This window comes from Anolis carolinensis, unplaced genomic scaffold (assembly GCF_035594765.1).
Source record: "Anolis carolinensis isolate JA03-04 unplaced genomic scaffold, rAnoCar3.1.pri scaffold_7, whole genome shotgun sequence".
NCBI lineage: Eukaryota > Metazoa > Chordata > Lepidosauria > Squamata > Dactyloidae > Anolis > Anolis carolinensis.
Window position 1 is genome coordinate 2,575,864 of NW_026943818.1, and position 25,976 is coordinate 2,601,839.

The following is a 25,976-nucleotide window of genomic DNA, read 5'->3' on the forward strand; positions in this document are numbered from 1 at the left end:
TTTTGGAAAACAAAATCCTCTTTATTATACATTGCTTGGCCTATGAGAGACCTCCCTGAGAAGAGCCCAGAGTCTTCAGCTTTCCTTGGCTGTTGGGGTTTTGGATTCCGTGGCTCGGCTGAGGTTCCCGGCCTCCTTCCGCAGGACACTGAGCAGCGTCTGGGAACTTTCCAGGATCTGGAAGCAGGAAAGGAAAGGCATTTTAATGTCTGTTTCTTTGGGTTGCGGCTTACAAATACAAAACAAACATACAATAACATCAAGTACCGAAAAACGCGCAAATGTAAATAAAAAAGACATAAAATAAAGTCACAATCTATATATATATAAAAGGGTGATGGAATCGCGGCACCGAGCAAAACAACAAAAGTAAAGGCCCCCCAACCTCGAAATTTGACAACACAACCCATCATCCACGCCTTAAGGTTGAAACAACACAAAATCACGTCATGCACCTCCACATGGACAGAACTCACAACGCACCATCGGGAGCCATGCCGGGAGGGAAAGAGAAAGCCTCATGGCCGGCAGGGAAGAGGAAAGGCAGGCAATGGGAAAAAGCTGTTCCCTGGGTCCTAGCGCCCGCCCATCATCCGAATTATTTACAGTAGAGTCTCACTTATCCAAGCCTCGCTTATCCAAGTTTCAGGATTATCCAAGCCATTTTTGTAGTCAATGTTTTCAATATATCATGATATTTTGGTGCTAAATTCGTAAATACAGTAATTACAACATAACATTACTGCATATTGAACTACTTTTTCTACCAAATGTGTTGTCTAACATGATGTTTTGGTGCTTATCTCCACAATCTCCACCATAAAAATAATAATAGAATCCTACAGTCACAGATATAGGAGAGACCCCTAAAGCCCATCCAGTCCAACCCCTTCCTGCCATCGAGAACACAATCCAAACATTCCCAACAGATGGCCATACAGCTGCTTGATAATAACAAAACTAATATCACGGAATCCTTATATTTGCAGACAGCCCTAAGAATCATCCAGTACAACCTCCTTCTACCATGCAAGACCACACAATCCAAACACTCCTGACAGATGGCCATCCACCCACTATATAATAATAATGATGATAATAAAGATAATAATCATGATGATAACAGCAACAAAAATAATAATAATAATCATAGAATTATACCATCCAATAATTTGGACACACCCCTAACGGCCATCCACCCCAACCCTTTCTACTATGCACCAAGACACAATCTAACCATTCACAACACTTGGACAACGTATGCATACTATACAATACTACACAGCGACAAAGACCCCCTCTACTCTCACCACTTTCACATTACACAAACAACCAAATGCATACTAAACATAAAGACAACCATACAACAGACATTCGATACCACCACTAACTCAAATTTCTCACCAACACCACCAGACAACGCCACAGCAACGCGTGGCCGGGCACAGCTAGTCATTAATAAAACACAAGTTAAAATACAGCAATGAAATCATAAAATGAACTGGGCAAAAGTGCGCTAAGTGAGACTTGTAAACATGGAGGAAGTTAAAACCATCTATCTATATATATAAAAGAGTGATGGCATCACGGCAATTCACAAAACAACAAAAGTACAGGCCCCCCAACCTCAAAATTTGACAACACAACCCATCATCCACGCCTCAAGGTTGATACAACAAAAAGAAAAGAAAAATAAAGTCCTAATTAGAGGGAGAGCAATAAAATTTTTTTATCCAATTGCTGCCAGTTTAGAGGGCTAATCTCTGCCCACTTGGTTGCCTAGCAACCAAGGGACAGCCAGGTTTCAGTTAGGGGACAGGCAGATTTAGGCCTCACTTAGACTTCTTCCACAGATTATCTAATTTGCACTGGATTATATGGCAGTGTAGACTCAAGGCCCTTCCACACAGCTATATAACCCATTTATAATCTTATATTATCTGCTTTGCACTGGATTATCTTGACTCCACACTACCATATAATCCACTTCAGTGTGCATTTTATACAGCTGTGAAGAAGGCGCCTCATATAATCCAGTTCTAAGCAGATAATATAAGATTAGAAATATACAGTAGAGTCTCACTTATCCAACGTAAACAGGCCGGCAGGATAAGTGAATATGTTGGATAATAAGAAGGGATTCAGGAAAAGCCAATTAAACATCAAATTAGGTAATCGTTATACAAATTAAGCACCAAAACATCATATTATACAACAAATTTGACAGAAAAAGTAGTTCCATGCGCAGTAATGCTATGTAGTATTTACAGTAGAGTCTCACTTATCCAACACTCGCTTATCCAACGTTCTGGATTATCCAACGCATTTTTGTAGTCAATGCTTTCAATATATCGTGATATTTTGGTGCTAAATTCATAAATACAGTAATTACTATATAGCATTACTGTGTACTGAACTACTTTTTCTGACAAATTTGTTGTCTAACATGATGTTTTGGTGCTTAATTTGTAAAATCATAACTTAATTTGATGTTTAATAGGGTTATCCTTGATTCCTCATTATCCAACATATTCGCTTATCCAACGTTCTGCCGGCCCGTTTATGTTGGATAAGTGAGACTCTATTGTACTGTATTTACAAATTTACCACTAAAATATCACAATGAATTTAAAACACTGACTACAAAAAAATTGATTATGAAAAGGTAGACTGCGTTGGATAATCCAGAACATTGTATAAGCGAATGTTGGATAAGTGAGATTCTTCTTTAATATGAAATAATTACTGGGATAGAATAATGCAGAACAATATAATCTCTAAAACCAGGACAGTAAATAAACGGGAATTCCATACAGGAAACAATCAGGGCCAGCTAACACCTCCCAACAAAGTATTCCCATCATCAAAGTCTGGCAAATCCTGTTTTCTCAGGGCCACAGACAGTAGAAGCACATAAAATATCGCAAACAACACCACTCTGAAAACAAGGGAATTCCAGACAGGAAACAATCAGGGCCAGCTAACACCTCCCAACAAAAAATTCACCCAGGGAGGAAACAGCCAGGCTTTAAAGCTGCAAGGCCATTACATCCTAATCATTTTTCCTAATTTCAGCATTCATACTTGCCTCCAACAAACAAAAAAAACCCAATCAGAAATATTGTATATTCACAACCTTTAGGAAATAATATCCCCTGATGGTGCAATGTGTTATAATAAGCGCTGAGCTGCTGAACTTCTGGACCAAAAGGCCACAGGTTTGAATTGGGGGAGCGGAGAGAGCCCCCACTGTTAGCCCCAGCTTCTGCCAACCCAGAAGTTCGAAAACATGCAAATGTGAGTGCATCAATAGGTACTGCTCCGGCGGGAAGGTAACGCCGCTCCATGTAGTCATCCCACATGACCTTGGAGGAGTCTACGGACAACGCCAGCTCTTCGGCTTAGAAATGGAGATGAGCACCAACCTCCAGAATCATACATGACTGGGCTTAATGTCAGGGGAAAACCTTTACCCTTGACCTTAACTACCACCAATTCCTCAATACTTTATTTCCCAGACCACCAGGCTTCGCCACAGCAACGCGTGGCCGGGCACAGCTAGTATATATATAAAAGGGTAATGAAATTTCGGCCTAGGACAAAACAACAAAACTACACATCCCAGAAACACTAAACTTGGCAGCACAACCCCTCATCCATGCCTCTGCGTTCATACAACAAAAAGAAAAGAAAAATAATGTCCTAATAGGGAGAGAAATAATTGTCTTTATCCAATTGCTGTCAGTTAGAAGGCTAAGCTCTGCCCACTTGGTCTCCTAGCAACCCACTCAGCCCAGGGGACAGGCAGAGTTAGGCCTCACTTAGGCCTCTTCCATACTGCCTATAAAATACAGATTATCTGATTTTAACTGGATTATATGGCAGTGTAGACTCAAGGCCCTTCCACGCAGCTATATAACCCATTTATAATGGATTTAATGTGAGGTAAAACCTTTAACCTTGACCTTAACTACCACCAGTTCCTCAATACTTTATTTCCCATACCACCATAAATCGCCACAGCAACGCGTGGCCGGGCACAGCTAGTATATTATATATTCAACCATATATTCAACTGTCAAATAACCTCATTTCCGAATGCAGATTATCTGCTTTGAACTGAGTTATATGGCAGTGCAGCCTCATATAATCCAGTTCAAAGCAAATAATAGAGGATATGTTGTCGTGCGAACTTTCCCTTCCCACTCCCAGGATCCTATTGTATTGTGTTTATTATTTATTTATTTATTTATTTATTTATTTATTTATTTGCAACATTTATATCCCATCCTTCTCACCCGGAAGGGGACTCAGGGTGGCTTACAAGTTATATTTACATACAATATATTATATTATTAACACAGCACAATAAAAGCATTATATATTGCTATATTGTACTATACCACTATACTGTAATATTATTAGTAATATTACATTTAATATAAATATACAAATATAATAGTGTATTATTATTATTATTAGCGACATTCTCACCCGGAAGGGGACTCAGGGCGGCTTAAAAGTTATATCTACATACAATATATTATATTATTAACACAGCACAATAAAAGCATTATATATTGCTATTTTGTATTATAACAGTATATTGTAATATTATTGGTAATATTACATGTAATATAAATATACAATTATAATAGCGTATTATTAATATTATTTGCGACATTTATATCCCACCCTTCTCACCCGGAAGGGGACTCAGGGCGGCTTCCAAGTTATATTTGCATGCAATATATTATATTATTAACATAGCACAATAAAAGCATTATATATTGCAATATTGTACTATAATAGCATATTGTAACATTATTAGTAATATGAGATGTAATATAAATATACAATTATAATCGTGTATTATTATTATTATATTGTATTACATCATAATATTATTATAAATATTATATGTATATACAATATATTATTAGTCTATATATATAAAAGAGTGATGGCATCATGGCGACCCACAAAACAACAAAACTACAGGCCCCCCAACCTCGAAATTTGACAACACAACCCATCATCCACGCCTCTAGGTTGATACAACAAAAAGAAAAGAAAAATAAAGTCCTAATTAGAGGGAGAGGAATAATTGCTTTTATCCAATTGCTGCCAGTTAGAAGGCTAAGCTCCTCCAACTTGGTCTCCTAGCAACCCAATAAAAATAATAAAAACACTAAAAATTAATACAATAAAATACTATAATAACAGAAAATAACTAAAAATAATACAAGAAAATAATAAAATATAATAAGTAAAAATATAACTTACAATAAAAATTAATTAAAAAAAGCAAATAACGTCAAATAAAAAATACACAACAATTTTTAACCAATACCACCACCACTTTGCCACAGCAATGCGTGGCCGGGCACAGCTAGTATATTATAATATGAATATTATATATTATACTAGCTGTGCCCGGCCACGCGTTGCTGTGGCGAAATATGGTGGTATGGGAAATAAAGTATTGAGGAATTGGTGGTAGTTAAGGTAAAGGGTCCCCTGGGCTGAGTGGGTTGCTATGAGACCAAGTGAGCGGAGCTTAGCCTTCTAACTGGCAGCAATTGGATAAAAACAATTATTCTCCTTCTAATTAGGACTTTATTTTTCTTTTCTTTTTGTTGTATCAACCTAGAGGCGTGGATGAGGGGTTGTGATGTCAATTTTCAAGGTTGTGGGGTGTTTACTTTTGTTGTTTTGTCCGCTGCCGTGATGCCATCACACTTTTATATATATAGATAGTGTTGTGTCCATTCAGCCCCCTTTGTGGGAGCCCAAGCCCCTCCGTCCCACCGCACCTTCATATAGGCGGCCTCGGTCTCGGCGATGGTCTTATCGAACTCGTTGCGGGAGGCCATCTTTCGGGCCAGGTTCTCGTTGACTCGGGCCAGGCGCTCGGTCAGGGTGCGGATCTCGCCCTGGAGCTTGACCTTCTCCTCCTCCTCCATACAGATCTGCTTGGTCAGCTCTTCCCGCTTCACGCACAGGTCCTCGATACCTGGAAGGAAGGAAGAGAGGGAAGCACTAAATCCCATTGCTCTTGGGAGCTAAGCAGGGTCGGCCCTGGTTAGGACTTGGATGGGAGACCGACAGCGAACCCTTCCTGCTGCTAAGGGTTGTGTCCACAATACATGGAAATACCTTTCTGAGTCCTCTGCCCATTGGGTTTGATAGTTTATATTTAATATTATTTTTATAGTTTCTCTATTTTATGTTTAATTGTTTCATCATTTTTATATTTAACTAGCTGTGCCCGGCCACGCGTTGCTGTGGCGAAGTCTGGTGGTATGGGAAATAAAGTATTGAGGAATTGGTGGTAGTTAAGGTAAAGGGTAAAGGTTTCCACCTGACATTAAGTCGAGTTGTGTCCGACTGCACACTGAAGTGGATTATATGGTAGTGTGGAGTCAAGATAATCCAGTTCAAAGCTGATAATATAAGATTATAAATGGGTTATATAGCTGTGTGGAAGGGCCTTGAGTCTACACTGCCATATAATCCAGTTAAAATCAGATAATCTGTATTTTATAGGCAGTGTGGAAGAGGCCTAAGTGAGGTCTAACTCTGCCTGTCTCCTGGGCTGAGTGGGTTGCTAGAAGACCAAGTGGCCAGAGCTTAGCCTTCTAACTGGCAGCAATTGGATAAAAACAATTATTCCTCTAATTAGGACTTTATTTTTCTTTTCTTTTTGTTGTATGAACGTAGAGGCATGGATGAGGGGATGTGCTGCCAAGTTTAGTGTTTCTGGGATGTGTAGTTTTGTTGTTTTGTCCTAGGCCGAAATTTCATTACCCTTTTATATATATAGATATTCAATTGTGTTTTTAGTTGTTCTATTTTATGTTTCTTCCATTTTTATATCTATTATATCTGCTTTATCTACCTTATCTATCCAATCCAATCAATTTATCTATTTACTCTATCTGTCTAATTAATCTATCTATCTATCTAATCTATCTATCTATTTATTATTATTATTACAGTAGAGTCTCACTTATCCAAGCTAAACGGGCCGGCAGAAGCTTGGATAAGCGAATATCTTGGAGAATAAGGAGGGATTAAGGAAAAGCCTATTAAACATCAAATTAGGTTATGATTTTACAAATTAAGCTCCAAACATCATGTTATACAACAAATTGGACAGAAAAAGTAGTTCAATATGCAGTAATGTTATGTTGTAATTACTGTATTTACAAATTTAGCACCAAAATATCACGATATATTGAAAACATTGACTACAAAAATGGCTTGGATAATCCAGAACCTTGGATAAGCAAGGCTTGGATAAGTGAGACTCTACTGTATTATTATTATTTTATTTACTATATTTATATCCTGCTCTTCTCACCCCGGAGGGGACTCAGAGTGGCTTACAAATCAAATGTACATACAATATATTATTAGCATAGCACAATATAAGCATTACATTACTATGTTGTAAAATTTATTTTATTTTATTTTATTTACTACATTTATATCCCGCTCTTCTCACCCCGGAGGGGACTCAGAGAGGCTTACAAATCAAATGTACATAAAATATATTATTAGCATAGCACAATATAAGCATTACATTACTATATTGTACTATTTATTTTATTTTATTTACTACATTTATATCCTGCTCTTCTCACTCCGGAGGGGACTCAGAGTGGCTTACAAATCAAATGAACATACAATATATTAGTAGCATAGCACAATATAAGCATTAAATTACTATATTGTACTATATCATTATAGGGTAATATTATTAGTAATATTACATTTAATATATAATATATAATTAATATTATTATATTGTATTATTAGTAGTATAATGTTGTATTCCATTATAACATTATTATCAATATTATATGTATATACAATATATTATATATTTATAAATTATTATAAATTATTATCTATCCATCCATCCAAATAATCAATCACTTATCTATCTACTCTATCTAATCTATCTATCTAATCCATCCATCTATCTTATCTATCATCTACCTATCTAATCTATCATTAATCAGTCAATCTATCATCTATTTAATCTATCTATTCTATCATCTATTTTATCTATCTATCTATTATTATCATCTATTTATCCCTCTATCTCCCTATCTGATCAATCATCAATCAATCAATCAATCAATCAATCAAATCAACCAAACTATCTAATCTATCATCAATCAATTATCTATCTATGTCATCTATCTATCTATCTAATCAATCATCTATTATCTATCTATATGTACGGTCTATTTATCTATGTAATCTATTTATCTATCTAATCAATCATCTATTATCTATCAATCTGGCTATATCTACGGTCTATCTATCTATTTATCTATCTAATCAATCATCTATTATCTATCAATCTATATCTACAGTCTATCTATCTATGTAATCTATCTATTTATCTATCTAATCAATCATTATTATCTATCAATCTGGCTATATCTACGGTCTATCTATCTATTTATCTATCTAATCAATCATCTATTATCTATCAATCTATATCTACAGTCTATCTATCTATGTAATCTATCTATTTATCTATCTAATCAATCATTATTATCTATCAATCTGGCTATATCTACGGTCTATCTATCTATTTATCTATCTAATCAATCATCTATTATCTATCAATCAATCTATCTATATCTACAGTCTATCTATCTATGTAATCTATCTATTTATCTATCTAATCAATCATCTATTATCTATCATTCTATCCATATCTATGGTCTATCTATCTATGTAATCTATTTATCTATCTATCTAATCAATCATGTATTATCTATCATTCTATCAATATCTATTTGCATTGGCCTTGTTTTGAGTCACCCGCCTTGAATCCCTATTGGAGGAGAAAGGAAGGCGGGATCATGACGTCACTGGATAAACAAATACGGGGCGGGGCTTCTCGCTGTTCTAGGCCCCAAACTACATTTCCCATGAGCCCACGCAGGAGAAGGCGCCTCAGTGAAAGCGTTTTCCCCACTTAATAGTGCGGAGGCTCCCCAAACCCCTCTCCTTCCCTTTCCCCGCATATGTCCCCGCTTCCTGGTTTCGAGCCCCGACCCGAAAAGGCCTCGTTGCGCCGCCGTCCAGAGCAGGCCGCGTCTCCATAGCAACGCGAGGCCTACACTTCCGGCCGAAGCCTGAGGCGACGCACATTTGACCAGCTCGTTGTTGTAGCTCTGCAGGGCCGCCCCTTGCTGGGTCATCCTCCGCCTCCGCGGGCTCTCCGCGGGCGCCCGTCCCTTCCTTCCTTCCCGCCTCGGAGAGCTCCGCCTCCTCTTCTCCGCTCAACGGCCGCCTCAGAACGGAGCCCGCCTCCTCCGCCGGGATGGCCTTCTCCGCCGCCTGGCGCGCCCTCAGCACGGGCCTGGTCCCGCCCGCCGCCCTGGGCCTGGTGAGCCGGACTCACGTGGGAACGAGCCTCAGCTGACACGTGAAGGACTCGGGGAGCAGAGGGGGGGGGGGCGGGGGCAAACTTCGGTCCTGCAGGTTGTTTGGACTACAACTCCCACAATTCCTAACAGCTGGAGGGCCGAAGTTTGCCCATGCCTGATCTAGACTATACTATAGTATTATCTATTTTATTATATAGTATAGAATATATTGTTGAATTGTTCTTCTGTGGTATAGAATATACTAGCTGTGCCCGGCCACGCGTTGCTGTGGCAAAGTGGTGGTGGTATTGGTTAAAAATTGTTGTGTAATTTTTATTTGACGTTATTTGTATTTTTTAAATTAATTTTATTGTAACTTATCTTTTCATTTATTATATTTTATTATTTTCTTGTATTATTTTTAGTTATTTTCAGTTATTATAGTATTTTATTGTATTAATTTTTTAGTGATTTTAATTATTTTTTAGTGTTTTTTATTATTTTTTATTGGGTTGCTAGGAGACCAAGTTGGAGGAGTTTAGCCTTCTAACTGGCAGCAATTGGATAAAAGCAATTATTCCTCTCTCTCTAATTAGGGCTTTATTTTTCTTTTCTTTTTGTTGTATCAACCTAGAGCCGTGGATGTTGGTTTGTGTTGTCAAATTTCGAGGTTGGGGGGCCTGTAGTTTTGTTGTTTTGTGGGTCACCGTTATGCCATCACTCTTTTATATATATAGATTATTGTGTTGTATTTTAATATATAGGTTATGTACTATAGTGTTATATATAGTGAGATAGCTTTATACCTTTCTCTCTCTCTATATATATATATATACTATTTATTTACTACATTTATATCCCACCCTTCTCACCCCAAAGGGGACTAAGAGAGGCTTACAAACTAAATTTACATACAATATTATATTATTAGCATAGCACAATACTGGCAATAAATTACCGTATTGTACTATATCAATATATTGTAATATTATTAGTAATATAACATGTAATATATAATAGGTAAGGGTAAAGGTGCTCATCTCCATTTCTAAGCCAAAGAGCCGGCGTTGTCTGTAGACACCTCCAAGGTCATGTGGCCACTGGCATGACTGCATGGAGCGCCATTACCTTCCCGCCGGAGCGGTACCTATTGATCTACTCACATTGGCATGTTTTCGAACTGCTAGGTTGGCAGGAGCTGGGGCTGACAGCTCAGTGCATATATCTTCTATATATATAAAAGAGTGATGGCATCACGGCGATTCACAAAACAACAAAAGTACAGGCCCCCCAACCTCAAAATTTGACAACACAACCCATCATCCACGCCTCAAGGTTGATACAACAAAAAGAAAAGAAAAATAAAGTCCTAATTAGAGGGAGAGCAATAATTTTTTTTATCCAATTGCTGCCAGTTTAGAGGGCTAATCTCTGCCCACTTGGTTGCCTAGCAACCAAGGGACAGCCAGGTTTCAGTTAGGGGACAGGGTTAGGGTTAGGGTTTAGATTTAGGCCTCACTTAGACTTCTTCCACAGATTATCTAATTTGCACTGGATTATATGGCAGTGTAGACTCAGCTATATAACCCATTTATAATCTTATATTATCTGCTTTGCACTGGATTATCTCCACACTACCATATAATCCACTTCAGTGTGCATTTTATACAGCTGTGAAGAAGGAGCCTCATATAATCCAGTTCTGAGCAGATAATATAATATTAGAAATATACAGTAGAGTCTCACTTATCCAACGTAAACAGGCCGGCAGGATAAGTGAATATGTTGGATAATAAGAAGGGATTCAGGAAAAGCCAATTAAACATCAAATTAGGTAATCGTTATACAAATTAAGCACCAAAACGTCATATTATACAACAAATTTGACAGAAAAAGTAGTTCCTTGCGCAGTAATGCTATGTAGTATTTACAGTAGAGTCTCACTTATCCAACACTCGCTTATCCAACGTTCTGGATTATTCAACGCATCTTTGTAGTCAATGCTTTCAATATATCGTGATATTTTGGTGCTAAATTCATAAATACAGTAATTACTATATAGCATTACTGTGTACTGACCTACTTTTTCTGACAAATTTGTTGTCTAACATGATGTTTTGGTGCTTAATTTGTAAAATCATAACTTAATTTGATGTTTAATAGGGTTATCCTTAATTCCTCATTATCCAACATATTCGCTTATCCAACGTTCTGCCGGCCCGTTTATGTTGGATAAGTGAGACTCTACTGTACTGTATTTACAAATTTACCACTAAAATATCACAATGAATTTAAAACACTGACTACAAAAACATTGATTATGAAAAGGCAGACTGCGTTGGATAATCCAGAACATTGTATAAGCGAATGATGGATAAGTGAGATTCTTCTTTAATATGAAATAATTACTGGGATAGAATAATGCAGAACAATATAATCTCTAAAACCAGGACAGGAAATAAACAGGGGAATTCCACACAGGAAACAATCAGGGCCAGCTAACACCTCCCAACAAAGCATTCCCATCATCAAAGTCTGGCAAATCCTGTTTTCTCAGGGCCACAGACAGTAGAAGCACATAAAATATCGCAAACAACACCACTCTGAAAACAAGGGAATTCCAGACAGGAAACAATCAGGGCCAGCTAACACCTCCCAACAAAGTATTCCCATCATCAAAGTCTGGAAAATCCTCTGTTTTCTCAGGGCCACAGACAGTAGAAGCACATAAAATATCGCAAACAACACCACTCTGAAAACAAGGGAATTCCAGACAGGAAACAATCAGGGCCAGCTAACACCTCCCAACAAAAAATTCACTCAGGGAGGAAACAGCCAGGCTTTAAAGCTGCAAGGCCATTACATCCTAATCATTTTTCCTAATTGCAGCATTCATACTTGCCTCCAACAAAAAAAAAAACCAATCAGAAATATTGTATATTCACAACCTTTAGGAAATAATATCCCCTGATGGCGCAGCGTGTTAAAGCACTGAGCTGCTGAACTTCTGGACCGAAAGGCCACAGGTTTGAATTGGGGGAGCGGGTTAGCCCCAGCTTCTGCCAACCCAGAAGTTCGAAAACATGCAAATGTGAGTGCATCAATAGGTACTGCTCCAGCGGGAAGGTAACGCTGCTCCATGTAGTCATCCCACATGACCTTGGAGGAGTCTACGGACAACGCCGGCTCTTTGGCTTAGAAATGGAGATGAGCACCAACCCCCAGAGTCAGACACGACTGGACTTAACGTCAGGGGAAAACGTTTACCCTTTAGCTTAACTACCACCAGTTCCTCAATACTTTATTTCCCATACCACCAGACTTCGCCACAGCAACGCGTGGCCGGGCACAGCTAGTATAATATATATACATACAATATATTATATTATACTACTATATTGCAGTATTATTAGTAATATTGCATGTAATATAAATATACAATTATAATAGTGAATTATAATTATGATTACATTGTATTACATCATAATATTATTATTAATATTATATGTATATACAATATATTATAATATTAGTATAGTATAATATTATTATATATTATTATATCATTAAATTGATACAGGAGACATGGTGGAAAGATGTCTTCCTGGCCCCATCTTCTTCATTCTGGTCCAGAATGGCAGTTAGACCTCTGGGGGGGGGGGGAGTGCTCCCATCTGATGTGGAAATGTCATGCTCTCTCTGGCTCATTTTTCAAAGCTTTTTGTGTTAAAAACCTTCCTCTTGTGGTGGTTTCCCAGGCGCTGGCTCCGGAGCCGGCAGACGTCCCATTGGAGGAGGACCTTCACGCGGCGGTGGAGGTGCTGAGGGCCCACGGCCTTCACTCGGCGCTGGAGGAGTGGTTCCTGGAGGTGCTGCAGATGGACCTGCAGACGCGCATCTCCCCCGAGTTCTGGAGCGGGGTGTCCCAGTGCGAGAACACGGCCGAGGAGGCGCAGTCCTCGCTCCTGATGCTGGACGCCTTCTCCCTCCTCTGGCGCCGGCTGGAGCCCTACCTGCGCAGCCTGGCCCTGATGGAGGGCTGGACTCAGGAGGGCCTGCTCCTCGGGACGGGAGCCCAGCCGCTCAGGGCCAAGGTGCACAGCCTGCTGCGGGCCGTCCTCTTCTTCAGCACCCCCCACGGCTTTGGGGAGATGGTCCGGCAGTTCTACGGCCGCAGCTTCAAGATCTACATGTGGCGGAAGAGGAGCCGCGAGTCCAGGACATCTGAGGGGGAGAGCGGCATGAGCGAGGACCACCAGGCGGAGAGCGAGGAGGAGGAGGAGGGCTTGGGGGTGCCCCCCAGGACGGGGAGCCAGTGCGCTGGGTGCGGGTGCCAGAGGGAGCGCTGCTGGTGCCTTACGGCCGTGGAGCACTTCCAGCAACTCAACAGTATTCTGTAAGTGCCGTTGGCTGCTTTTACTTCCTCATGGTGAAGGGGACTTACCGTGTTTCCCTGAAAATAAGACAGTGTCTTATATTAATTTTTGCTCCCAACGATGCACTAAGTCTTATTTTCAGGGGATGTCTTATCTTTCTATAAAGAAAAATTCACATTTATTATATACTGTACAGTAGTTCTCATCACAAACCAGCATAACCAGACAAACTGTGAATGCTATCAAAAATTTCTTATTACTACCATTATTTCCATGTACAACACTCAATGGTATGTATGTTTACCAATACCGTGGGCTCTGGTGTTCTGTTTGGCGGACATGTTTCCAAACAGAAACTTTGCTAGGTCTTACTTTTGGGGGATGCCTTATATTTAGCAATCCTGCAAAACCTCTACTAGGTCTTATTTTCAGGGGATGTCTTATTTTTGGGGAAACAGGGTAGGAATGAAAGGAAAGGGGGCCTATTTATTTATTCATTTATTTCCATCATTTCTATCCTGCCCTTCTCAACCAAAGGGACTCAGGGCGGCTTACAAAACTGACAGTATTCGATGCCAATACACAACAATACAAAAAAATGAAACATTAGCAACTAAATACAGATTTAAAATACAGTAGAGTCTCACTAATCCAAGCCTCACTTATCCAAGCTTCTGGATTATTCAAGTCATTTTGTAGTCAATGTTTTCAATATATCATGATATTTTGGTGCTAAATTCGTAAATACAGTAATTACAACATAACATTACTTCATATTGAACTACAGTAGAGTCTCACTTATCCAAACTAAATGGGCCGCCAGAAGCTTGGATAATGAATATCTTGGATAATAAGGAGGAATTAAGGAAAAGCCTATTAAACATCAAATTAGGTTATGATTTTACAAATTAAGCACCAAAACATCATGTTATACAACAAATTTGACAGAAAAAGTAGTTCAATACGCAGTAATGTTGTGTTGTAATTACTGTATTTACAAATTTAGCACCAAAATATGATATATTGAAAACACTGACTACAAAAATGGCTTGGATTATCCAGAGGCTTGGATAAGCGAGGCTTGGATAAGTGAGACTCTACTGTATTTCCATCATTTCTATCCTGCCCTTCTCACCCGAAGGGACTCAGGGCGGCTTACAAAACTGGCAGAATTCGATGCCAATACACAACAATACAAAAGAATAAAACATAAGCAGTTAAATACAGATTTAAAATAATACAAAATACTTGAGCCATTCATCCACAGAACCTTGTACATAAACCTTAGTCCAGACCGAGTTGAAGCCAACGAAACTTATTCTTTGAACGCTTGCTCGCATAGCCAGGTCTTACCTTTCTTTCTAAAACTCAAAAAGTATTGGAAAAAGAAGATGGGAATTTACCTCCAAATGAAGAATTGAACTTTTGGTGGGACTCCAGAAGAAGAGATGGCTCTGGGGAAGGGGAGCACAGGGGTGAATGTAAATAAAAGAGGGGGAAATGTATAGAATATGGTTATATAATTGTAACTTTTTCTCAAATAATAACAATAAAAAATAATTAACTAAAACTGAAAAGGGATGGAGCCTGCCGGATGTCACTAGAGAGGGAGTGCCACAGCCGAGGAGCCACCACTGAGAAGGCCCTGTCTCTCGTCCCCACCAGCCGTACCTGTGAGGCTGGTGGGACCAAGAGCAGGGCCTCCCCTGAAGATCTTAAATTACGTGGTAGGTCATAGCAGGAGACACGTTTGGACAAGTAAGCTGGGCCGGAACCGTTTAGAGCTTTATAGGCTAATGTACAGTCCGATGTAAGTTAATAATTGTTAACTGTTTTATAGTGCATTGTACAATTTTTATATATGTGTTTTATTGTAAGCCCGGGCCCGGGCTGTGGCACAGGCAGGAGAGCAAGCCAGCTGCAATTAACTGCAATGAATCACTCTGACCAGGAGGTCATGAGTTCGAGGCCCGCTCAGAGCCTATGTTTGTTTGTCTTTGCTCTATATTAAAAGGCATTGAATGTTTGCCTTATATGTGTAATGTGATCCGCCCTGAGTCCCCTTTGGGGTGAGAAACAAGGGCGGAATATAAATGCTGTAAATAAATAAATAAATAAATAAATAAATAAATAAGCCGCCCTGAGTCCCCTGTTGGGTGAGAAGGGCGGGATATAAATATTGTAAATAAATAAATAAATAAATAAAGCCAGCACTTTGAATCGTGCTTGGTAGCTAAGTCCTTGGGACTGTTGAATCAAGACATCCCCCCCTTTTTTTTTATTTCAGCCAGAGGCTTAATCTACTGGAGCTGGTCAGTGCGGATGCCGTTACCAGCATCCTGCACCAGATGATTGAGGAGCGGATGGAGCGGAGGTGCCAGGGGGAGTACGAGCGCTCCTTCCTCAGCGAGTTCCATGAGGTGTGCACATATACCCCCCCTCATTCCATGTGTCTCCCACTTCACCTTAACGCAGCCCTAAATATGCTCCACTCTCCTCTGTTGCCCTCACCAGTGGATCGAGAAGGTGATTGGCTGGCTCAGCCAGGTCTTCCTCCAGAGTGACAGCGGCACCTCTCCCAGCCCTGAAGCCAACCGCACCTTCAAGCGCTGGCGCTGCCACGTCCAGATGTTCTTTTACCGCCAGTATGCCAGCATGCGCATTGAGGAGCTCTTCAGCATCATCCGAGGTGAGACCAAGGTTCTGGTCTGCCCCTTTTCTCCCCATGACACCCCCACCCATGGGATGCATCCCAGTATTATAATTTCCCCAGTATTATAATTGGCACTTTATGACTATGACAGCTGGGTAATCACCCCTCCCTCATGACTTCGACATATTTTGCACCTTGGCTCAGATCATGATTTTAACATTTTATTCTTGTATGTGACTTTTTATGACTGTTTTTATCGTTGTTGATGTTTTATTGTTGATTGATCTGTTTTATTGTTTTGCTTTTATATTGTTGTGTCTGGGCTTGGCCCCATGTAAGCTGCCCCGAGTCCCTTTGGGGAGATGGGGCGGGGTATAAGAATAAAGTTGTTATTATATTATTATTATTATTATTATTATTATTATTATTATTATTATTATAAAGCAAGGAGCCTCTGGTGGCTTAGGGGATAAAAGCCTCGTGACTTGAAGGTTGGGTTACTGACCTGAAAGCTGCCAGGTTCGAATCCCACCCGGGGAGAGCGTGGATGAGCTCCCTCTATTAGCTCCAGCTCCATGCGGGGACATGAGAGAAGCCTCCCACAAGGATGGTAAAAACATCAAAACATCCGGGCAATGTCCCCTGGGCAACGTCCTTGCAGACGGCCAATTCTCTCACTCCAGAAGCAACTCCGGTTGCTCCTGACACGAAAAAAAAAATTATAAAGCAGGCAGGAAGGAATGTGTATGTGCACTGTCTGGCTCATGCCCTCCTCTCCTTATGTGGCCTGCAGATTTCCCAGAGTCAAAACCGGCCGTGGAAGACCTGAAGTACTGCCTGGAGAGGACCAGCCAGCGGCAGCAGCTCCTCAGCTCCCTGAAAAGTGCCCTGGAAACGCGGCTCCTCCATCCCGGTGGGTGTTTTGAAGCCAAGCCTGGATGCTGCCAGGCAGACGTGTTCCTGCTCCTTTTCTCACCTTGAAATGGGGAACTTCGGGGTAGCTGTGGTTTCCAGGACTAGAGCACCTTCTGTTCTTGCCTTTCTTAGGGGTGAGCACGTCTGACATCATCACCCTCTACATCTCCGCCATCAAAGCCCTGCGGGAACTGGACCCTTCCATGGTGATCCTGGAGGTGGCCTGCGAACCCATCAGGAAGTACTTGCGGTGAGTAGAGCTTGAGTGGGAGGCCCACAATAATAATAATAATAATAATAATAATAATAATAATAATAATAATAATAATATGTAAAGCAAAGTGAAGAACCTGCTTTGATTGAAGTCAAAAATCAGAAACTCCTCAAAGCACAGCAGACAAAAAATCAGTACAAGAAAACCGCACTACAAACTAGAGCTGACAGCTGGCACAACAAAACATTGCATGGAAAGTTCCTTGACAAAACTGAAGGAAAAGCTGATAAGGAGAAGACCTGGCTCTGGCTCACGAATGGGACCCTGAAGAAGGAGACAGAAGGCCTGATCCTTGCAGCCCACGAGCAAGCCATCAGAACAAATGCAATTAAAGCTGATGACCCAAAATGCAGACTGTGCAAGGAAGCTGACAAAACCATTGATCATATCCTCAGCTCATGCAAGAAAATTGCACAGACAGACTACAAACAGAGGCACAACTATGTGGCCCAAATAATTCATTGGAACTTATGCCTCAAGTCCCACCTCCCAGCAGCAAAGAACTGGTGGGATCACAAACCTGCAAAAGTCTTGGAAAATGAGCACGCAAAGATACTGTGGGACTTCCGAATCCAGACTGACAAAGTTCTGGAACACAACACACCAAACATCACAGTTGTGGAAAAGAAAAAGGTTTGGATCATTGATGTCGCCATCCCAGGTGACAGTCGCATTGACGAAAAACAACAGGAAAAACTCAGCCGCTATCAGGACCTCAAGATTGAACTGCAAAGACTCTGGCAGAAACCAGTGCAGGTGGTCCCGGTGGTGATGGGCACACTGGGTGCTGTGCCAAAAGATCTCATCCGGCATTTGGAAACAATAGACATTGACAAAATCACGATCTACCAACTGCAAAAGGCCACCCTACTGGGATCTGCGCGCATCATCCGAAAATATATCACACAGTCCTAGACACTTGGGAAGTGTTCGACTTGTGATTTTGTGATAAAAAATCCAGCATATCTATCTTGTTTGCTGTGTAATAATAATAATAATAAGGAAACAGTAGACATTGACAAAATCACGATGCTGTGTCATACAACGTCGTTGTGTCAATAATAATAATAATAATAATTTGGAAACAATAGACATTGCCAAAATCACGATCTGCCAACTGCAAAAGGCCACCCTACTGGGATCTGCACGCATCATCCAAAAATACATCACACAGTCCTAGACACTTGGGAAGTGTTCGACTTGTAATTTTGTGATATGAAATCCAGCATATCTGTCTTGTTTGCTGTGTCATAATAAAATAATAATAACTTTATTTTTATACTCCGTCTCTATCTCCCCAAAGGGGACTCAGGGCGGCTTACATGGGGCCAAGCCTGAATAAAAACAATAGTAATATAAAACACAACAATAGACAAAAGACATGCACAATTATAAAAATTTAAACATTAGCCAAGAAAAACAAATGAAAAGAACTAATAAAAACATGGCTCGGGCTGTGGTGCAGGCTGGAGAGCAGCTGCAATGAATCACTGCAATGAATCACTCTGACCAGGAGGTCATGAGTTCGAGGCCCGCTCGGAGCTTATGTTTGTCTTTGTTCTATGTTAAAAGGCATTGAATGTTTGCCTATATGTGTAATGTGATCCGCCCTGAGTCCCCTTCGGGGTGAGAAAGAAGGGCGGAATATAAATGCTGTAAATAAATAAATAATAAATACAGTAGAGTCTCACTTATCCAACATTCACTTATCCAACGTTCTGGATTATCCAAGGCATTTTTGTAGTCAATGTTTTCAATACATCGTGATATTTTGGTGCTAAATTCGTAAATACAGTAATTACTACGCAACATTACTGCCTATTGAACTACTTTTTCTGTCAAATTTGTTGTAAAGCATGATGTTTTGGTGCTTAATTTGTAAAATCATAACCTAATTGGATGTTTAATAGGTTTCTCCTTAATCTCTCCTTATTATCCAACATATTCGTTTATCCAACCTTCTGCCGGCCCGTTTATGTTGGATAATGAGACTCTACTGTAAATTAAAACGTAGAGGTTGTAAAAGTAGACTTGGTAAGGTGCACCATATAAATATTGTAAACACAAGGTGACTGATAAAGTGCTGCAAATTCTTGGAAGTGCAAATTGGGATGGGAATAGACCCTGTGTCTATATCAAGTTGACAAAGGATGCCTACCATAGATGTGGGTGAAACGTCAGGAGAGAATGTGTCTTTCAGCTGCATATGGTAAATGATTTCTCCTATACTTTGTCCTTTTTAAAATCCAAAACGTAACCTACTTTGTGGATAGCCCTCGTATATCTGTGGACTGTGAGAGAAGAACTCTTGTCAGTTGGAGGCCAGTGTGAATGTTTGTAGTTAATCACCTTGATTAGCATTAGCTTCATCTTCCTGCCTGGGGCATCCTTTGTTAAGAGTCGTTAGCTGCCCTTGGTTGATTCATGTCAGAGAGAATACTACTGGAACATGGCCATACAGCCCGGAAAACATACAACAACCCTGTGATCCCGGCCATGAAAGCCTTTGACAACACAGCATCATAAGACTTTGAGTGACATTAATGTAAGTTGGTTGCAGCCTCCAACTAGTTGCCTTGCTTTCCCCACAGAACCAGGGAAGATACAGTGCGACAGATCGTGGCCGGCCTCACAGGTGAGGCCGAAGGGTCCAGCGACTTGGCCAGCGAACTCTCCAAGGCTGATCCGGTGACCCTGGAGAACGGCCAGGAGAGCGAAGACGACGCCTCCGATCCAGAGGACTGGGTGCCAGACCCTGTCGATGCCGACCCAGGTGAGCTTCCTCTCCTTTGGGCCCTGCTTCCCTCTCTTTGCCACTGGGTCCCTTCCTCTGCCTACTTCTCCTTTCACTCCCCTTTGTTTCGTAGGCAAGTTGAGTTCCAAGCGCCGCTCTTCAGACATCATCAGCCTCCTGGTCAGCATCTATGGCAGCAAAGATCTCATCAATGAGTACCGCAATCTGTTGGCTGACCGGCTGTTGCACCAGTTCTCTTACAGCACAGAAAGGTGAGGAAGAGCAACACTTGCTTCTCTCAGGGCCTGCGATGGGGGTCTTCCTCATGCCTCCCCTTTAATAGTAATATTATTATTATTATTATTATTATTATTATTATTATTATTATTATTATTATTATTATTATTATTGCCAACTGCAAAAGGCCACTCTGCTGGGATCTGCGCGCATCATCCAAAAATACATCACACAGTCCTAGACATTTGGGAAGTGTTCGACTTGTGATTTTGTGATATGAAATCCAGCATATCTATCTTGTTTGCTGTGTCATAATAAAATAATAATAATAACAACAACAACAACTACTACTACTACTTTATTTTTATACCCCGCCTCTATCTCCCCAAAGGGGACTCAGGGCGGCTTACATGGGGCCAAGCCCGAATAAAAACAATCTATATATATAAAAGAGTGATGGCATCACGGCGACCCACAAAACAACAAAACTACAGGCCCCCCAACCTCGAAATTTGACGACACAACCCATCATCCATGCCTCTAGGTTGATACAACAAAAAGAAAAGAAAAATAAAGTCCTAATTTAAGAGAGAGGAATAATTGCTTTTATCCAATTGCTGCCAGTTAGAAGGCTAAGCTCCTCCAACTTGGTCTCCTAGCAACCCAATAAAAAAATAATAAAAAACACTAAAAATTAATACAATAAAATACTATAATAACAGAAAATAACTAAAAATAATACAAGAAAATAATAAAATATAATAAATAAAAATATAACTTACAATAAAATTAATAAAAAATTAATAAAAAATTGCAAATAACGTCAAATAAAAATTACACAACAATTTTAACCAATACCACCACCACTTTGCCACAGCAACGCGTGGCCGGGCACAGCTAGTAGCAGTATAAAACACAACAATAGACAAGAGACAGGCACAATTATAAAAATTTAAACATTAGCCAGTAAAAACAAATGACAAGAACAAATAAAAACATGGATTAAAACGGAGAGGTTGTAAAAGTAGACTGGGTAAGGTGCACCATATAAATATATAAATATAGTAAACACGAGGTGACTGATAAAGTGCTGCAAATTCTTGGAAGTGCAAATTGGGATGGGAATAGACCCTGCCTGCCCCGGAAACGGCAGGACCAGGCATTCAAAGAGTCTTCTTGGCGCACCCTTGGGTTCACTGAAGTTGGGAAAAACCGGGGCATGGAGGTGTCTAGAGCTTGTCAGAGGTGGGAGTCTTTGCTGCCTCCTTCTCCACACAACGTGCTCCAGCCTGGCTGTGTGCTCCTCTTCTTACATGATGTCCTTGTTTCCTCTCTGCTGCAGAGAAATCCGAAACGTAGAACTGATGAAGCTGCGTTTTGGGGAGGCCCAGATGCATTATTGCGAGGTCATGTTAAAAGTAAGTGGTTTCTTCTTGGCTTCGGTGAAAGTTAAACACGCTGCAAGTCAGGGGAGGTCTCCTGTCTGGCTCCTTTTTGAAGGAAGCCGGTGGTGAAAGGGGTCTCTGTGCACCCAGGACATGGCCGACTCCCGACGCATCAACGCCAACATCCGGGACGAGGAGCAGAAGCTCCCCGAGGAGGAGAGGCCCCTCTTCGACCTCACGGCCACTATTTTGTCCAGCGAGTTCTGGCCGCCGCTGAAGGAGGAGAAGCTGGAGCTGCCCGAGGAGATCAAGGAGGCCATGGAGGCCTACTCCAAGAAGTACGAGAAGCTCAAGGTGAGGCAGCCCTTTTGCCTCTGGAAAGTCTCCGGCCTGGGAGAAAGGCCCTTAGAGAAAGGCCGGGCTGTGGCGCAGGCTGGTGAACAGCCAGCTGCCAGCTGCAACAAATCACTCTGACCAAGAGGTCATGAGTTCGAGGCCAGCTCGGAGCCTTTGTTTGTCTTTGTCTTTGTTCTATGTTTAGGCATTGAATGTTTGCCTTATATGTGTAATGTGATCCGCCCTGAGTCCCCTTCGGGGTGAGAAGGAAGGGCGGAATATAAATACTGTAAATAAAATAAATAAATACATTAGTATGCAAGAGGAGGTTGCCAGACGTCCTCTTCACCTGAATCTCGGTCTATGTGTTCCATCGCAGGCTATGCGGACCTTAAACTGGAAGCCCCATTTGGGGCTGGTGAACCTAGAGGTGGAGCTGGCAGACCGGACCCTGGCCCTCTCCGTCTCCTCCGTCCATGCCGCCATCATCCTCCACTTCCAAAGCAAGGGTGAGTCTGCAGCCGAGCAGGATGGGGCTGGGGTTCGGGGCGGAGGGGAGGAAGGATGATGGGAAAGAGGGCTGGGATGGGGCTCCGCTAGAATGTCACGGATGCGCTTGGCCTTCCTTGCCTCTGAATGCACTTATTTATTTATTATGTATTTATTTACAGCATTTATATTAGGCCCTTCTCACCCCGAAGGGGACTCAGGGCGGATCACATCTATATATATAAAAGAGTGATGGCATCAGGGCAGCGGACAAAACAACAAAAGTACAGGCCCCCCAACCTCAAAATTTGACAACACAACCCATCATCCACGCCTCAAGGTTGATACAACAAAAAGAAAAGAAAAATAAAGTCCTAATTAGAGGGAGAGCAATAATTGTTTTTATCCAATTGCTGCCAGTTTAGAGGGCTAATCTCTGCCCACTTGGTTGCCTAGCAACCAAGGGACAGCCAGGTTTCAGTTAGGGGACAGGCAGATTTAGGCCTCACTTAGGCTTCTTCCACAGATTATCTAATTTGCACTGGATTATATGGCAGTGCAGACTCAAGGCCCTTCCACACAGCTATATAACCCATTTATAATCTTATATTATCTGCTTTGCACTGGATTATCTTGACTCCGCACTACCATATAATCCACTTCAGTGTGCATTTTATACAGCTGTGAAGATGGGGCCTCATATAATCCAGTTCTGAGCAGATAATATAAGATTAGAAATATACAGTAGAGTCTCACTTATCCAACGTAAACAGGCCGGCAGGATAAGTGAATATGTTGGATAATAAGAAGGGATTCAAGAAAAGCCAATTAAACATCAAATTAGGTAATCGTTATACAAATTAAGCACCAAAACATCATATTATACAACGAATTTGACAGAAAAAGTAGTTCCATGCGCAGTAATGCTATGTAGTATTTACAGTAGAGTCTCACTTATCCAACACTCGCTTATCCAACGTTCTGGATTATCCAACGCATTTTTGTAGTCAATGCTTTCAATATATCGTGATATTTTGGTGCTAAATTCATAAATACAGTAATTACTACATAGCATTATTGTGTACTGAACTACTTTTTCTGACATTTGTTGTCTAACATGATGTTTTGGTGCTTAATTTGTAAAATCATAACTTAATTTGATGTTTAATAGGGTTATCCTTAATTCCTCATTATCCAACATATTCACTTATCCAACGTTCTGCCGGCCCGTTTATGTTGGATAAGTGAGACTCTACTGTACTGTATTTACAAATTTACCACTAAAATATCACAATGAATTTAAAACACTGACTACAAAAACATTGATTATGAAAAGGCAGACTGCGTTGGATAATCCAGAACATTGTATAAGCGAATGTTGGATAAGTGAGATTCTTCTTTAATATGAAATAATTACTGGGATAGAATAATGCAGAACAATATAATCTCTAAAACCAGGACAGTAAATAAACAGGGGAATTCCACACAGGAAACACTAGGGCCAGCTAACACCTCCCAACAAAGTATTCCCATCATTAAAGTCTGGCAAATCCTGTTTTCTCAGGGCCACAGACAGTAGAAGCACATAAAATATCGCAAACAACACCACTCTGAAAACAAGGGAATTCCAGACAGGAAACAATCAGGGCCAGCTAACACCTCCCAACAAAGTATTCCCATCATTAAAGTCTGGCAAATCCTGTTTTCTCAGGGCCACAGACAGTAGAAGCACATAAAATATCGCAAACAACACCACTCTGAAAACAAGGGAATTCCAGACAGGAAACAATCAGGGCCAGCTAACACCTCCCAACAAAGTATTCCCATCATTAAAGTCTGGCAAATCCTGTTTTCTCAGGGCCACAGACAGTAGAAGCACATAAAATATCGCAAACAACACCACTCTGAAAACGAGGGAATTCCAGACAGGAAACAATCAGAGCCAGCTAACACCTCCCAACAAAAAATTCACTCAGGGAGGAAACAGCCAGGCTTTAAAGCTGCAAGGCCATTACATCCTAATCATTTTTCCTAATTGCAGCATTCATACTTGCCTCCAACAGACAAAAAAAACCAATCAGAAATATTGTATATTCACAACCTTTAGGAAATAATATCCCCTGATGGCGCAGCGTGTTAAAGCACTGAGCTACTGAACTTCTGGACCGAAAGGCCACAGGTTTGAATTGGGGGAGCGGAGAGAGCCCCCACTGTTAGCCCCAGCTTCTGCCAACCCAGAAGTTTGAAAACATGCAAATGTGAGTGCATCAATAGGTACTGCTCCGGCGGGAAGGTAACGCCGCTCCATGTAGTCATCCCACATGACCTTGGAGGAGTCTACGGACAACGCCGGCTCTTCGGCTTAGAAATGGAGATGAGCACCAACCTCCAGAGTCAGACACGACTGGACTTAATGTCAGGGGAAAACCTTGACCCTTGACCTTAACTACCACCAATTCCTCAATACTTTATTTCCCATACCACCAGACTTCGCCACAGCAACGCGTGGCTGGGCACAGCTAGTTACACATATAGGCAAACATTCAATGCCTTTTAACATAGAACAAAGACAAGACAAACATAGGCTCCGAGCCAGGCCTCGAACTCATGACCTCCTGATCAGAGTGATTCATTGCAGCTGCTCTCTAGCCTGCGCCACAGCCCGAGCCCCATCCCAGCCCTCTTTCCACTTCTGTAACTGACACTATTATTTATTTACTTATTTATTTACAGTATTTATATTCCGCCCTTCTCACCCTGAAGTGGACTCAGGGCGGACCACATTATACACATATAGAGCAAACATTCAATGCCCATATACACATAGAACCGAGACACAGACAGACACTACTTGCACTTTATTTGGCCCAGTTCTTTTTTGGAGCCGACCCAGGATTTTACCATAGTATATTTATTGTATGTAACCTCATTTGTTTTATGACTAATTTTATTGTTGATTGATTTGTTTCATTGTTATGTTTTTATATTGTTTGTGGCTGGGTTTGGCCCCCATGTAAGCCGCCCCGAGTCCCTTCGGGGAGATGGGGCAGGGTATAAAAATAATTTTTAAATTATTTTTATTTTATTGTATGACACAGCAAACAAGATGGATATGCTGGAGTTCATATCACAAAATCACAAGTCGAACACTTCCCAAGTGTCTAGGACTGTGTGATGTA

At 40.9% G+C, this 25,976-nt stretch overlaps 2 protein-coding genes across 2 annotated transcripts in view; one reads left to right on the plus strand and one right to left on the minus strand.

The window, feature by feature from the left end:
• On the minus strand, nucleotides 1-9,321 carry ssna1 (SS nuclear autoantigen 1). The gene is made up of 3 exons (XM_062959478.1): nucleotides 9,179-9,321; nucleotides 5,817-6,016; nucleotides 1-177 (listed from the first exon to the last, which is right to left on the minus strand). Exons 1-3 carry the CDS (start codon nucleotides 9,228-9,230, stop codon nucleotides 76-78), a joined length of 354 nt encoding a protein of 117 aa, XP_062815548.1. The 5' UTR covers nucleotides 9,231-9,321; the 3' UTR covers nucleotides 1-75.
• anapc2 (anaphase promoting complex subunit 2) overlaps nucleotides 9,286-25,976 on the plus strand; it is a 19,544-nt gene continuing 2,853 nt past the window's right edge. The window contains exons 1-11 of the mRNA XM_062959454.1: nucleotides 9,286-9,418; nucleotides 13,157-13,794; nucleotides 16,062-16,194; nucleotides 16,289-16,463; nucleotides 17,221-17,340; nucleotides 17,475-17,592; nucleotides 20,208-20,389; nucleotides 20,484-20,622; nucleotides 21,930-22,005; nucleotides 22,123-22,326; nucleotides 22,688-22,817. Of these exons, the coding sequence (XP_062815524.1) occupies nucleotides 9,353-9,418; nucleotides 13,157-13,794; nucleotides 16,062-16,194; nucleotides 16,289-16,463; nucleotides 17,221-17,340; nucleotides 17,475-17,592; nucleotides 20,208-20,389; nucleotides 20,484-20,622; nucleotides 21,930-22,005; nucleotides 22,123-22,326; nucleotides 22,688-22,817 (1,981 nt within the window). The 5' untranslated portion in view covers nucleotides 9,286-9,352. The remainder of the gene's footprint in view (nucleotides 9,419-13,156; nucleotides 13,795-16,061; nucleotides 16,195-16,288; nucleotides 16,464-17,220; nucleotides 17,341-17,474; nucleotides 17,593-20,207; nucleotides 20,390-20,483; nucleotides 20,623-21,929; nucleotides 22,006-22,122; nucleotides 22,327-22,687; nucleotides 22,818-25,976) is intronic.